This window comes from Genypterus blacodes, unplaced genomic scaffold (assembly GCF_046128005.1).
Source record: "Genypterus blacodes isolate CSIRO-AG114 ecotype Tasmania unplaced genomic scaffold, CSIRO-AGI_Gbla_v1 ptg000067l_1, whole genome shotgun sequence".
Lineage (NCBI taxonomy): Eukaryota > Metazoa > Chordata > Actinopteri > Ophidiiformes > Ophidiidae > Genypterus > Genypterus blacodes.
The window spans coordinates 5474637-5487081 of NW_027466879.1; the positions used below are offsets into that span (position 1 = coordinate 5474637).

General features: G+C 45.4%; 2 protein-coding genes across 2 annotated transcripts; both read right to left on the minus strand.

Moving 5' to 3' along the window:
• Window positions 1-203: 203 nt before the first annotated feature.
• Window positions 204-1757, minus strand: pou4f1 (POU class 4 homeobox 1). Its single transcript, XM_076156162.1, has 2 exons — window positions 1635-1757; window positions 204-1181 (listed from the first exon to the last, which is right to left on the minus strand). Exons 1-2 carry the CDS (start codon window positions 1755-1757, stop codon window positions 204-206), a joined length of 1101 nt encoding a protein of 366 aa, XP_076012277.1.
• A 1371-nt stretch (window positions 1758-3128) lies between these two features.
• On the minus strand, window positions 3129-8200 carry obi1 (ORC ubiquitin ligase 1). The gene is made up of 6 exons (XM_076155884.1): window positions 8011-8200; window positions 7723-7858; window positions 7409-7500; window positions 6312-6539; window positions 5019-5107; window positions 3129-4909 (listed from the first exon to the last, which is right to left on the minus strand). Exons 1-6 carry the CDS (start codon window positions 8080-8082, stop codon window positions 3565-3567), a joined length of 1962 nt encoding a protein of 653 aa, XP_076011999.1. The 5' UTR covers window positions 8083-8200; the 3' UTR covers window positions 3129-3564.
• Window positions 8201-12445: the final 4245 nt, after the last annotated feature.

Consider the following 12445-nt stretch of genomic DNA (forward strand, 5'->3'; position numbering starts at 1 on the left):
GTTATTTGCATACTTCACATTCACCGATAACGTGAAAATAAACAAGATATTATATGAAGCCTCATAAACCGGGTGTCACTGTGCACCAACGTGTAAAATCGCCGGAGACAAAAGACTGAAAATGATGTCTAGTGTCCCCTTGGTCCCCAGAAACAGTCCCACAACTTTTTTTTTTCTCCCGTTTCTCTTTTTCTGACGCTCCATCAGTGAGAAGCGGAGAATTTCAACCTCTTCTGCTTTTGTCTTTGGTTACAAAACCACACTCGCACCACGTTTTTTTTCAGGTCCAACTTTTCCGCGATCGCCGCGATTTTTTCGGACGACGGCCGCGGCTGCACGGCGAAGTACGCCTCCAGAGACCTCTTCTCCGGGGCCGCTATCGACGTCCTCTTCCGCTTCTTCTCCCCGCCGTTGAAAATGTCCGGTTTGTTCAGTTTCTCCCGCTGGGCCCCCTCGGCCTCCTCCAGCCAGGCCTGCAGGATGGGCTTGAGCGCGATCATGTTGTTGTGGGACAGAGTTAACGACTCGAACCGACAAATTGTACTTTGGCTCAGCGACCCCACGCCGGGGATTTTGAGATTAGCCAGCGCGCCGCCCACGTCCGCCTGGGTGACCCCCAGCTTGATCCTCCGCTGCTTGAAGCGCTCCGCGAAAGCCTCCAGCTCCCTTGGGTCCGTGTCCGAGTCATTGATGGAGGGGAGTCCGGAGTTATTGAGCCCCGGGCCGCCTTGACTCCCTCCGTGGTGGCCGGGTAAGAGCCCGTGATGGGTGAGGGGCGAGTTCATGCTCATAGCCTGGTGGGAAAGGTGGCTCAAGCCGTGCATGTGGGAGTGCGGGTGGCCCGAGGAGGTGGAGATCAGCCCGCCGCCGCCACCTCCGCCGCCTCCGCCGCCTCCGCCGGACCCGTCGTGCGACATCAGGGCCAAAGACGGCGAGGTGATGTGGTCCAGGATGTCCGGAGGCTCCAGGTTCGGGTGGTGGTGATGGTGGTGGTGGTGGTGATGGTGGGCCAGCGGCACGGTGGACGTGGACGGGCATGGCACGGTGCTCATCGTGTGGTAGGTGGCGTCCGGTTTGAACGGGTGAGTCTTGCCCTGGGACACGGCGATGTCCACGGCAGCCAAAGCCTCCGCCCGGGCCAGCAGGGTCTCATCCAGGCTGGCGAAGATGTTACTCTGCAGCTGCGAGGGCGAAGGAAGCAGAGGAGGAATGAAGGAATTGGGAGCGAAATGGGAAAAGACAGGAAAAGGGGAAATAAACTCGCGTCAGCCGGGACTTTGGCAACACATAAGAGCCGGATTATTCCTTCAGAAGTTGCGAGTCATAAAAATTAAAACAAAAAAAGCACAGGCTCACTTTGCTTTGAAAAAGATCACACACACACAAACACACTCACAAACGCACACACAGCTCGAGTGATTGCAGAGGAACAACATGAAAAAAACATTAAGTGCGCGTTTTTTGGCTGAATGCGCCTCGGAGCTCCGCTTGTTCTCTTACGCACGAACGTAACATGCAAGCAAGCAAGCAAGCAAGCAAGCAAGCAAGCAGAGTCACACACACATACACACACGCGCGCGTACACACAGCCCAAATAAAGGACAAAGACGCAAGTTTTTGAGGGAATAATTTACCTGTGGAGTTTGTAGACAGGCTCTCCTTATGGCTTCCGAGCTGGAGTGCAGGGTGGTGTACTTGTGCTCGGGTAGAGAGGGATGCATGGCGAAGTGCGCCTGTTTGCTGTTCATGGACATCATCTTGGCGAGCTTCTTTTCCCCAATTAAAGTGCACGGGGATGCGGGAGGGAAACGGCGGCAGGAGCGGGGGAAGGAGTCATATAGACGCACAGCTGATCCCAGACTCGCCCTCTCCCGGTAATGACGCGCTGGAGTCGCTGCTGAGCTCGAGTATCGCAGCCTTGAGCCCGGAGATCACACAGATGCCTGCAGTCTCTCACGCGCACTTATCTGTCTACTGTTCCCCTCTGCTGGGGATGAGAGGGGCTCTTACACCTGAGCGCCTCAGATCTCGTCAAGCCGCGCTGCCTCGGCTGCTCTCGCGAGACACCGAGCTGCCAGAATAACAGCGCGCGGGGCTGTCAGATGAAACCGCTCACATACAAGGGGCGAAGCTGGAACATCTGGAGACGAGAGGAGACGAGAGGAGACGAGAGCTCTAAAAGGGGCGAAACCGAACGGATCCCGGTGACTTCAGGCCCCCTATTCGTGTGTTTTGGAGGCCGTGATCCGTTGACTTTAAACGGGTTGTTATAGTAGCTGTCTGTTCTAGGGGCTGGTTTTGTAAAGTAAATTAGGAAGAAGAAAATAATGCACACACAATGTAACTCTGAATTGTTTGAATGACTGAACGATGAAAGCTTTTTTTTTTTTTTTTTTTAGTAGAAACATTGTGAATTCTTGCTGCCACCCTTTGTCACCATGGCTCCCCTCCTCTCATCTTAACCCTTATAAGTAATGAGACCCCCGTCTTATCATTAAAGCCCATCACCGCCAGATGAGCGCTAAACAAATTGATTTAATACACCAGCGTAACCTTGTACACATCTTTAGCTAAATAAATTAATCCCAATGAATTAACACTTCATTTATTCAAACCACAACGGTTACCCAATTAAAATTTCATGCAGCGATTAGAGGTATGTGAAATATACATGATATCGTTAAATTTGCATAGTAAATAAGGTGCTTTCTGCTACAATGGAATGACTGTGTGTGCGTGTGTGTGTGAGGTCTCTAATGTGTTCGTGTTATAGGCCACAACACGCTGTTATCGACATGTACAGCCAGTGGTTCCTGTCTTTGATAATGGCGACACATTAAGAACTATTATTTCAAAGAGGAAAAAACAATAACAAAAGAGCCTCAAAGTAAAAAAACAAAACAAAAAACTCGGATTACTTGAATACCAAATAGCAGAATGGTGTATTATGGATATTATCCCTTAATTATAAATGGAATTAATCCCTGTAAAGTGCACTGAAAAGTACAAATACCATTAAAATGTGATGATTTCAGCACAATAATTGCTATAACTGCACATTCTAACGATGGAGCAGAAGACAATCAATATCAAATAAAAAATTAAAACTTCAAATACTGTTTTCCAGACTATTTTCATTTTATTTTTCAATTTAACAATGTAACAATTCTATTCAACATTATGTCATTATGGGTTTCCTGATGTTGCTCAGCCTCCAGTTTAGCACTTTATCACAGAAACACAGGAGGCCTATGTTTACAGGACAAATATGGATAAATAACCTTTAGTGTGTTAGATAAAAAATTACAAAAGCAGTGCAAAAGCTATGACGGACATGTTTGTTTGTCCTATTCAGCCTAAAAATCTATTAACCTGCCACTGAGACCTAGACACAGAAACTACTGTCATCATTTTCACCTTTATTACAATTTTTACATTTCTTTTAACCATTTCACAACAGCTGAACGCCAGGCTTGTTTTGGATTCGGCATATAGACCGTAGTAACTGACCAAAACACATCTCGCAAGTTAGAGTAAGAACAGGTTGTTGTGCCTTTAAAAGCTTCACATGAGCTTTGAAAGTTTGGTGGGACTGCTGGTGTTGAAGGGACTGTGAGACTTCCTCTTTGCTGGCTGGCTGATGTTCAGCGTGTGTCTGTCTCTTGGTGTGTTTGCAGGTTTATCGGTGCCGCGGCTGGACAAGGACGGCTCGTCGTGGGGTTCACTTCCTGGACTGAGCGAGCCGGACGGGCCATCTTTATTCTCCTCCAGTGGATCGAAGAGCAAATCAAAAGACAGCTCATCGGTCTGAGAGGGTCGTCCACTCCTGAGGACATTGGGACTATAATCCCTACCCGACGCCTGACCGGAACAAATGTCCTCTGACGGGCCTGTAGGAGCCTCTTTGTGTTTCGGGGTGGAACTCGAGGTGTTGCGTGGTGGCTGGATTTGTTGGTCGCCCTCGGTCGCAGCGCCGCAGCTCGTCAAGTCAGCGGGCCGACTTTTCGGTTGTGGGACGATAGTGACGTCCAACTCCTTGGGAGATGAGGTAGCCAAAGAGAGATGAGATCCCCGGCTACTGGAACTCTCTCCGTCCAGCATCATGGAGTCCAACTCGGAGATTTTGTCGAGATAAGCTGCATCCATGGACGCCTCGCTGGACGTCTGGAAACCAGGCTGGTCACCTAAAAGATTGGAGGACTCGCCGACTTCATCCACCACTGAGGTTTCTTTACTTGCACCTGAACAAGACTGGTTAGAGTCGGACCTCTGCCATGGTCCCCAGATGGCAGACTTTGAGGGCTCCACCTCAGTACTGGGAGCCGATTCTGTGGGGAATTTAGCAAGGCTGGTGAACGGGGTCTCCGTATCGCTGTCACTCTTCCCGGGACTGGGGAATTCTTCAAAATCAAGTTTCCTCAGGTACGACAACGGCTTGAAAGCAACTTTTTTCTCACGGACGCCAGGGCTCCTCAAAGTCAGGGAGCTGAAGGCGGAGGATGGGGTGGAGGGCAAAAGGTCAGAGGTGCCGTCAAAGTCCTTCGTGTTTACTGCGAGACTCGTGTTAAACTCTGTGTGATCTGGAACTCCTGCAGACGCCATCAAGATCAAACTCTCAGTGCCAGAAAACGTCAGACATTGCGGATTGCAGACCGACTCCCTCTCTTTGTCGCTCAGGCTTCTCTGCATCATGTTGACCTTCTGCTGGTCTGTGAGAGCTGTTGATCCGGCTTTGCCGTTCCCACAGGCGCCCTGACTCTCAGGACGTCTCTTCTCGCAATTGCTGGAGCGAGACTCCAGGTCTTCGATGTACTGATCGCTGCGCTCCAGGGCCTTCTTCAAGCGCTCCACTTCACGCTCATGCTGCAGGATTTTGGCTTCGAGTGCCGCCACCGTGTAGCGACCGAACCTGTGGACAGATCAGAGTGGGTCATTGAAAGCCAAGGCAGAAGTGGCATCGTGTAATGTGGACAATATTATTACGTAAAATGACAGATATTGTAGAGAAAGTCACTCACTTCTGAGGGGATCGGCTCACCACCTCTGCTTTCAGCCGCATATTCTCTTGTACAAGGTCGACGTTTTGAGATCGCAATGCCTTGTTGGCCTAAATGGGGTAAAAACACATTTTTGCAGCCAATCAAAATGAATTCCAAAACACACAAGCAAACACAGCAAAGCTCATCTTCATCAGAAATCTTCACCTTAGGCCTCAATTTAAACTCGACTCATACCAGGATCATTCGCTGCTCAAATTTCTCCTTTGTAAGTTTGTGTATGTTGGATTTAATAGACATATGATTTGATATAACGTTTTGCATTTGGAACAAGACATTAAAAGATCTCATAAATAGTTGAAAGTTTGTCATTTCCGTCAGTGTTGCAAGTAAACTAGGCAGGAATAAAACAATGCAGAGGCTGAGGATCGCTCCCCTCATCCATCAACCCCTCTGAAGGAGGAGGACGAGGGAGATGTATCTGCTATACAAAGAGTTTGTAGACGTGGGGAGAACTGACAATTACACTGCTGATGGTTAAACCTCCCACCATGAGACCAGACCCAAAAAAAGTTACAGTTTGACGTATTTCGCAACACAGACAAGATCAACCGCGGAAATCATCGATTGAGGAGACTTGAGTGAGGACGCGGGGCCCCATCGGTTCAAATCGGTTAGTGAGCGGACAGGTCTGCTGCAGTCAGGTGTCAGAGCAGAACGATGCATCGCCAGGTGAGAACAGACTCGGCTGGGAAATCAGTCTCAGTGTCTAGTCTCTCTCGTCTGGTTCAAAAAAGTGTGTTGAAGGTTGGGACGGTCTGAATCAAGCCGGACCCCTGCTTTCTTTTCTGCCTCTCTCTTCTTTTATCATCTTGCCTGCGGTATCGATCTCCTCCCGCTACAGCCCGTGCCATGTTTAATTAATCATTCCATTTGGAAAAACTCACTAATGAATGGCTGCACCTGGTGAGAAACATTATCGGTTAACTGTCCCAGCATGTGAAATACACTTAGTGATTTCATTACGGGCTGGCTGCTGATACCGTGGTGTTGCTGTGCGCGCGTGGACACTTCATTTGTGTTCATAAAAATCACACTCTGGATCGGTTCCAAGCTCATTCTCAGCGCGTTTCCACCAGTCCCGCGTTCCCGCCGCGTTCCCTTCCATCTTTGCCTTGTGTCTTAACTGAGCGTGGCAGAGTTGGAAGGAAAAGAAGCGAGTGACGGGACAAACGGGAGACAGTTCAGATCTGAATGTGCCAAAAGCTCAGCAAACAGTGGAGGAAGACGCACAGACTGACACATCTCGCTTACCTCCTTCAGCTTATCCATGTCCTGCTTGACTTTATCGCAAACGTCCGTGGCAGCTCGCAGCTTGTTCGTACATTCTTCCAGAGCAACGGGGTCCACTCTTTTCTCACCCTCCTGCAATGCATTGTGGGTAATCGTGCAGGGATCCAAAGCAGTCTGGAGCTGAGACTCCAGGCGCTGGTTTTTGGTTTTCAGCTCCTCGTTCTCTCTGATGAGCCCTTCGATTTCCTCCTGTAAAGAGGGAAATGATGTGAATGTGAAGCTTGATATTGTAGCTTGTGGATAAGAATTTAGGGGAAAATTATCTAAATGAAGCTCGCTTTCCAGGCTAAACGCTGTATTTCCATTAAGTGTTCAGTTTAAAAATCACTGGGAATCAAAACAAATACTCCCTGATGTTGATATAGCAACCAAACGTTCACTCAAAATCCAAAAGTCTCTCCCTGCTGCACCTGCTAGTCTCTAAATGCCACAATCTCAATCTTACATTCATGAAAAAGGACTGAAAACATTTACTTAAACACAAACTAAAGAGACATGAAGCTTTCCCAACCTTACATGTCACATTAACGGCAGATCTCGACTTTCCCCTTAACAGCTGAGATGAAGGGAAACGTCGTATTAATGGACAACAAATCTATAAACATGAATCCTGATTATTCCTGATTATTCTTGAACTCAGTTTTCCATCTCTGTCTTTCATCCCTCTCACATCATCTCCATTTCAGCAGCGACGCAACACATTTGTCGCCTGGAAATACAGATCAACCAAATCAGCCCCACAGCCTGTTGACACTTGTGATGATAAACCTCATCAATCTGAGTTTCAAGAGGGATTAACTCAACGACAGAAGTGACAAACACCCTGTAAATTCTGTTCCATGTAATTCAGCCTGACCCTCTGTATGTTTCCCTTCTGAAACAAACGAGGCAGATTTCTTAGCATGAACCATCACTGCTGGCATCTCAAACAGCTGTGCAGCACTCACTGCTGCTTATAAACCAGCTCCTTTATGTTAACTGCAAATCAGCCATCAGCACCATCCTTCTCATTTCCCAGTGAAAACATACATTTACTCTTCATACGTCCACACGTTTACCTCGTATTCCCGTAAAAGCAGCTCCCCTCTCGTTTTCCTGAGGCACTTCCTGGTTGAGGGGCTCTCACTGTGTTCGCTCTCATTGGTGCCTCCTGCAGCAGACAGCAGACAGTTACGTCAACACAAGTCACAACAAAGCACGCATTCGTTTAGATTCAACATGCGGATCTTTGTGGTTTGTGAAAGCTTGAGTGGGGCAGAGTATCTGTAGCTTCTAACAACTTTACTACTACCACAATAAATGCTGTGTGTGTGTGTGTGTGTGTGTGTGTGTGTGTGTGTGTGTGTGTGTGTGTGTGTGTGTGTGTCCTCACCGATGATCTCCCTGCAGGGGCTCTCCGTCGTGATGGGGGCCCTGCAGCTGGGACACTGGCTCGCCTTTTTCAGCCACGTTTCCATGCAGCACGAACAGAACACGTGGTAGTTTGCACAGATGACCGGCTGCTTAACCTGCACAAAGAGCATGAACGAACATGTTAAAAACGGAGAGGGAACTGTCGCCATAAGTTACTTTTTTACCCGGGAATTCGTTAGTTAAGGCGAGTTAAGAGGCTCCGGTTTGTCTGTGTTGTGTAGCGGTTTAACGGCTGGTTCAATGTTACCTTCCCGAGACAGATCTGACACGATATGGGCAAAGTCAGAGAGAGAGTCGACGACTGGAAGTTGAGCGCCATAATTGGGAGCAAAATACAGCGCGCCCGAGTAAAAACAAAACACGGAACACAAACATACACACACACACACCCGCTAGTCTCTCGATTTACAAATTTCCCACTACAAGCGTAGCGACGCGCGCCGAATCTCAAGACTACGGAAAGCCGAGAAGACCAAAAGCCCCACGAACAAAAACGAGCAAACCCGGAAATCATTACGCGAAGTACAGTCCCGTATAGCCAAAACTTTCTGATAGTGGCACATCAAAAGAGGACAGAATAATGCAAAATATATATATATTGAATTAAATTACAGAAGTGTCACGTTGTTTATGTTTACTTGCATCTCTCTCCTCGCCCTAAACAGTGATGAGCCTTTTGTTTTTTTAATTTATTTTTTAACAGTAGATCAACAGTAACTATCGACTGCTTCTCTTAGCAACCATCAAAATTGAGAACTTCCATTCCATTAACAAATACTGTATAGTATTTTTTAACTGGAATGTCCGGAAATTGAGACATGGCTGATAAAGAAAAAAACTAACAAAAGGTTGCCTGGTTAGGATTTATAGAGAACATGGGCATGTAGAATAGAACAGAGATATCATTGAAACAGTCAATATGTGTAATCACATTAGTATGTTATGTATTTCTGACTGTCCTCTGCCTCGTTTCACACTCTAACAGACTCTAACATTACACTCTTACATTACACAGTGCTGCCGATACTGTTACTGTGGTCTGTTTTGGATCTACTATGTGCTTTATTTATATGGGTCTTTATCATACATACATCAAGTTGCCTGATGAAAGTGTATGTAACCAAAACTCTGACAGAATAAGCCATTTAAGTCACATCATTCCTCCTCTTTCCTCCGTTTGCTTTAGCTGAACCAACCTTGGGTTCGTAGGTGGCTAAAGTTATTGCTCCAACGCTGAATAACAAAAATAGAACAACATTTTGACATTGAATCAATTTTAAATCAATAACCTTTGCTTTCTAAAGATATCAGCTGGTGTACATACCAGCATTCTTTCTTATTGAGAAAATTCTTTTCAATGACTATGAATATGTTTACAAGTCTTGGAAGTGGTTTTTAGTAAAGTTTCCTGGATGTAGCCAGTAAGTTGGTGTCATAAATCCACTTTTACAGTTATCTCATTGTAATATATCCATTATTGAACTGAGAATTTTCAGATCGGGGGTTGCCAGGTTTGTCACCATCATTGACAAATGGACTGAATATCAGCTGGAAGGGAAAAATGGTGCTCTGAGAGGATAGTATCATATTATATGCTTTTCCAGTATAAGCATAATCATGCGCCTGGTATAACAGAGCATAACATTTGCCAAAGGAAAGATTGACTTGTTAGTTTATCCTTAGAGAGCAAATGGATTCACATTCAGAGTGTAATAAGTTACCTGATATCCAGAGGAAAGCTTAAAATGGGATTTTCACGAGACATTCAACTGGGAAATGAAGGTCAACTATGAACCAGTAAAAAGACAAAACAAAGGACAACGTAATAAAACATTCAATTTCTTTGGATAAAAGATAGTAAATAAAAACAGAAAAGAAGCAGAAAATTTGACTGTGGTCTATTTTTTATGTTACGGCAGCGAAATCAACAACATATTCATTCATTAAAGCTCACCCATGATAAAGTATAACATTTTTGTATCGTGGAAATTACGTAATTCAGTAATAGTGATGTCTATAGTGATTTAATATTAACATAATTTCCACTACAAATTTTCAAATGGAATCTTGAGCGGTTTAGGCCTCCGGGGCCATTAGTCATAGCAAAGCAACATGTCCTGTGGTTCATTGTAGCTCAAACCAGGACATCTTCTAAGGATCTAATATGATTAGAATTGACTGAATGCAAAATAAGCTTGTACATTGATCCCAGGTGGAAAACATCACCGGTATGTGTTTAATACTGTATTGTTGTTTCTAAATGGCCGCTGTGTTCTGCAATAAATATACAACATTAATGTGTTTGTTAAGGACAAATGGAAGTGAATGAAGCACATATAGAATGATTGAAAACATCCTAATATGGAAGAGACATACTAAGTCCATAAGATATTACCTTATATCTTGAAATTGATAGTAAAGAAGTTCATGAATGTGTTACTGGGAAATCCCCTGTAGAATAACCAATGACAGAATAAAATGAAAGAAATGGCCATTTTGTCCCATTGTCCCTCTGAGATCACATTGGTTTGCAACAGGCAGGCCATTAATTGGTGACAGTCAATTAATCACAGCTGGCACAGACGGCTGCATCTATTGATCTTGTCTGAGCACTTATTTTTCATCCCTAAATGACACCGATCGCCAGATTTGAACAGCGCGTGTAATGGACAGTGAAGAACCAATGACCCGAGTGTCAGAGCTGCGGCGGGTGAGATCCGGATCCCCACCCCCCATCTGTGCCAAATAGCATCTTTACCATTTAGCTGTGAAAGGTTTAGACTGCCCTAAGAGCACAGCAGCCAAACAGTGCGCTCTGCTGCTCAGATGACCTTTCTGTTTAAGGCTTAATCTCTGACAAATGCTTGCTTTAATTAGCCTGATACCCCCTGCCTGGACCACCACCGCCACCCAGCTTACCCCTCTCTCTCTCTCTCTCTCTTGCTCTCTCACAGTGTATGAATATATCCTGTATATCTTTCTCTAGCTGTCTTACCCTTCACCTTCCTTCCTATAACTCTCAAACACACTGTATATTTAAGTGAAGCACACAGAACAGGTTGACAGGTCGTCAGTGTTGGAACCAAACGTGCAGAATCTGCGTGAAATAATGTTTCCTGCAAGAGAAATAAGAATCATATCCCCCAAAATCTAAAACTAATTATGAGACAGTAAAAGTGTAACATTGACTCAAACGGTAGATGTGCTAGTTTAGAGACTTTGCCTGGATAATGTTTGATAATGACCGTCGTTTTCTGTCATAATATACACACGATTAATATTTAAAAGTGTGTCTGACGGTGTGAGGGGAGAAAGCAAAGCACAGAGCATGTTGAGGAGAGAGATTGTAAGAGTAAAAGAGATAAGCTTATGCACATTAAGAGGTTTTAGATAACGTGCAACACTAACATGCAAGTCTCATCTATTGATTAGCCACTATCTGAGCCTGTAGCCAAGAAAAGTGTGTGTATGTGTGTAAAACTCAAGGAAACAGCAGAATATATAAAGGATCAAACGCTTTATTGTCTACTACCTTCAAATAAAGTAAACTAGAAAGTCCCCCTCGGTAATGTTTATGTTGTGCTGTTACAACACCGCCAACACTGACTCTGATTAACATGTTTAAGAATTTCATTGCAACAAAAAATGAATGAAAAACCGTGTATAAAAAGAAAGAGTACAAATCTCCTTGATTACTTTCCAGCTGGGTTGAAATTAGATCTTTGCTCAATTTCATCTTCATCCAGAGACTGCTGCACACTGTGCATTCCTCCCTCTGCAGCCGCAAACACAAGTAAAATAGATGCATGGCTACAAATCCCAGTTTTATTGGAAAGGGGCCTAATTATTAGGATGTAAGTCAGGCTGTGACTGGAGGGCCGCCGTCTCCTTGATGCTGGTTTATATTTATCCCCTCCTCTGCAGCTACGGCAGCAGTGCCACCATCACTACCAGCAGTGTGTGGCGCTTTTATTACATCGCCCACAGGCAGGTTCAGCCCTGTCACAGTCACACACACACACACACACAGCCTGCAGGGCCGGCAGCCAGTTGAGTCCCCTCCACAGCAGAGTTACCCCACATCCCCATGCAGCCCCACATGGACCCTTGGGACAGTGGAGGGGGGGAGTGGGTATTATGGTAATACTATAGCCTGCTGCTCCCTTCCCCTCTCCTGCAGCACAGCTGGGAAGGACCATCATTACAAGTATTGTAGCAATCTGTTTAAGGGGGACGCACTGGAGAGGTAGGGTGACAGAGAGAGGATGAGTGCTGCATACATAGATCACATAAAATATGATTAAAATGTGTGTGAGGGGACCAGGAATAAAATGCAAAACTTGTTATGAACACCTTATATCAAGTCTACTGTCAAAATGGCCGGCTGTAAATCTCTATTTTCCCCTCTTTACTTTTTTATTTCATTAAAGGTTTCTTGGGTGGAGCTGGTCATATCTCAAGACTGAGGCCTGTGGCACATAAGGAATAAATAGGACATAAAGTGCTTGAATCTCTAATGCCTCATATAGCTTTACCAATCTGTATTGTAGCGTGTCACGAGTTGCAAATCCATTAGAAAGTGGCAGGAATCGAATAGCCTCGGAATAGTGCGGAAAGAGTACTGTTCATATGGTGGAATTACCCTGAATTCATGCCAAATTCCCCAACAAATTATTTTTAGA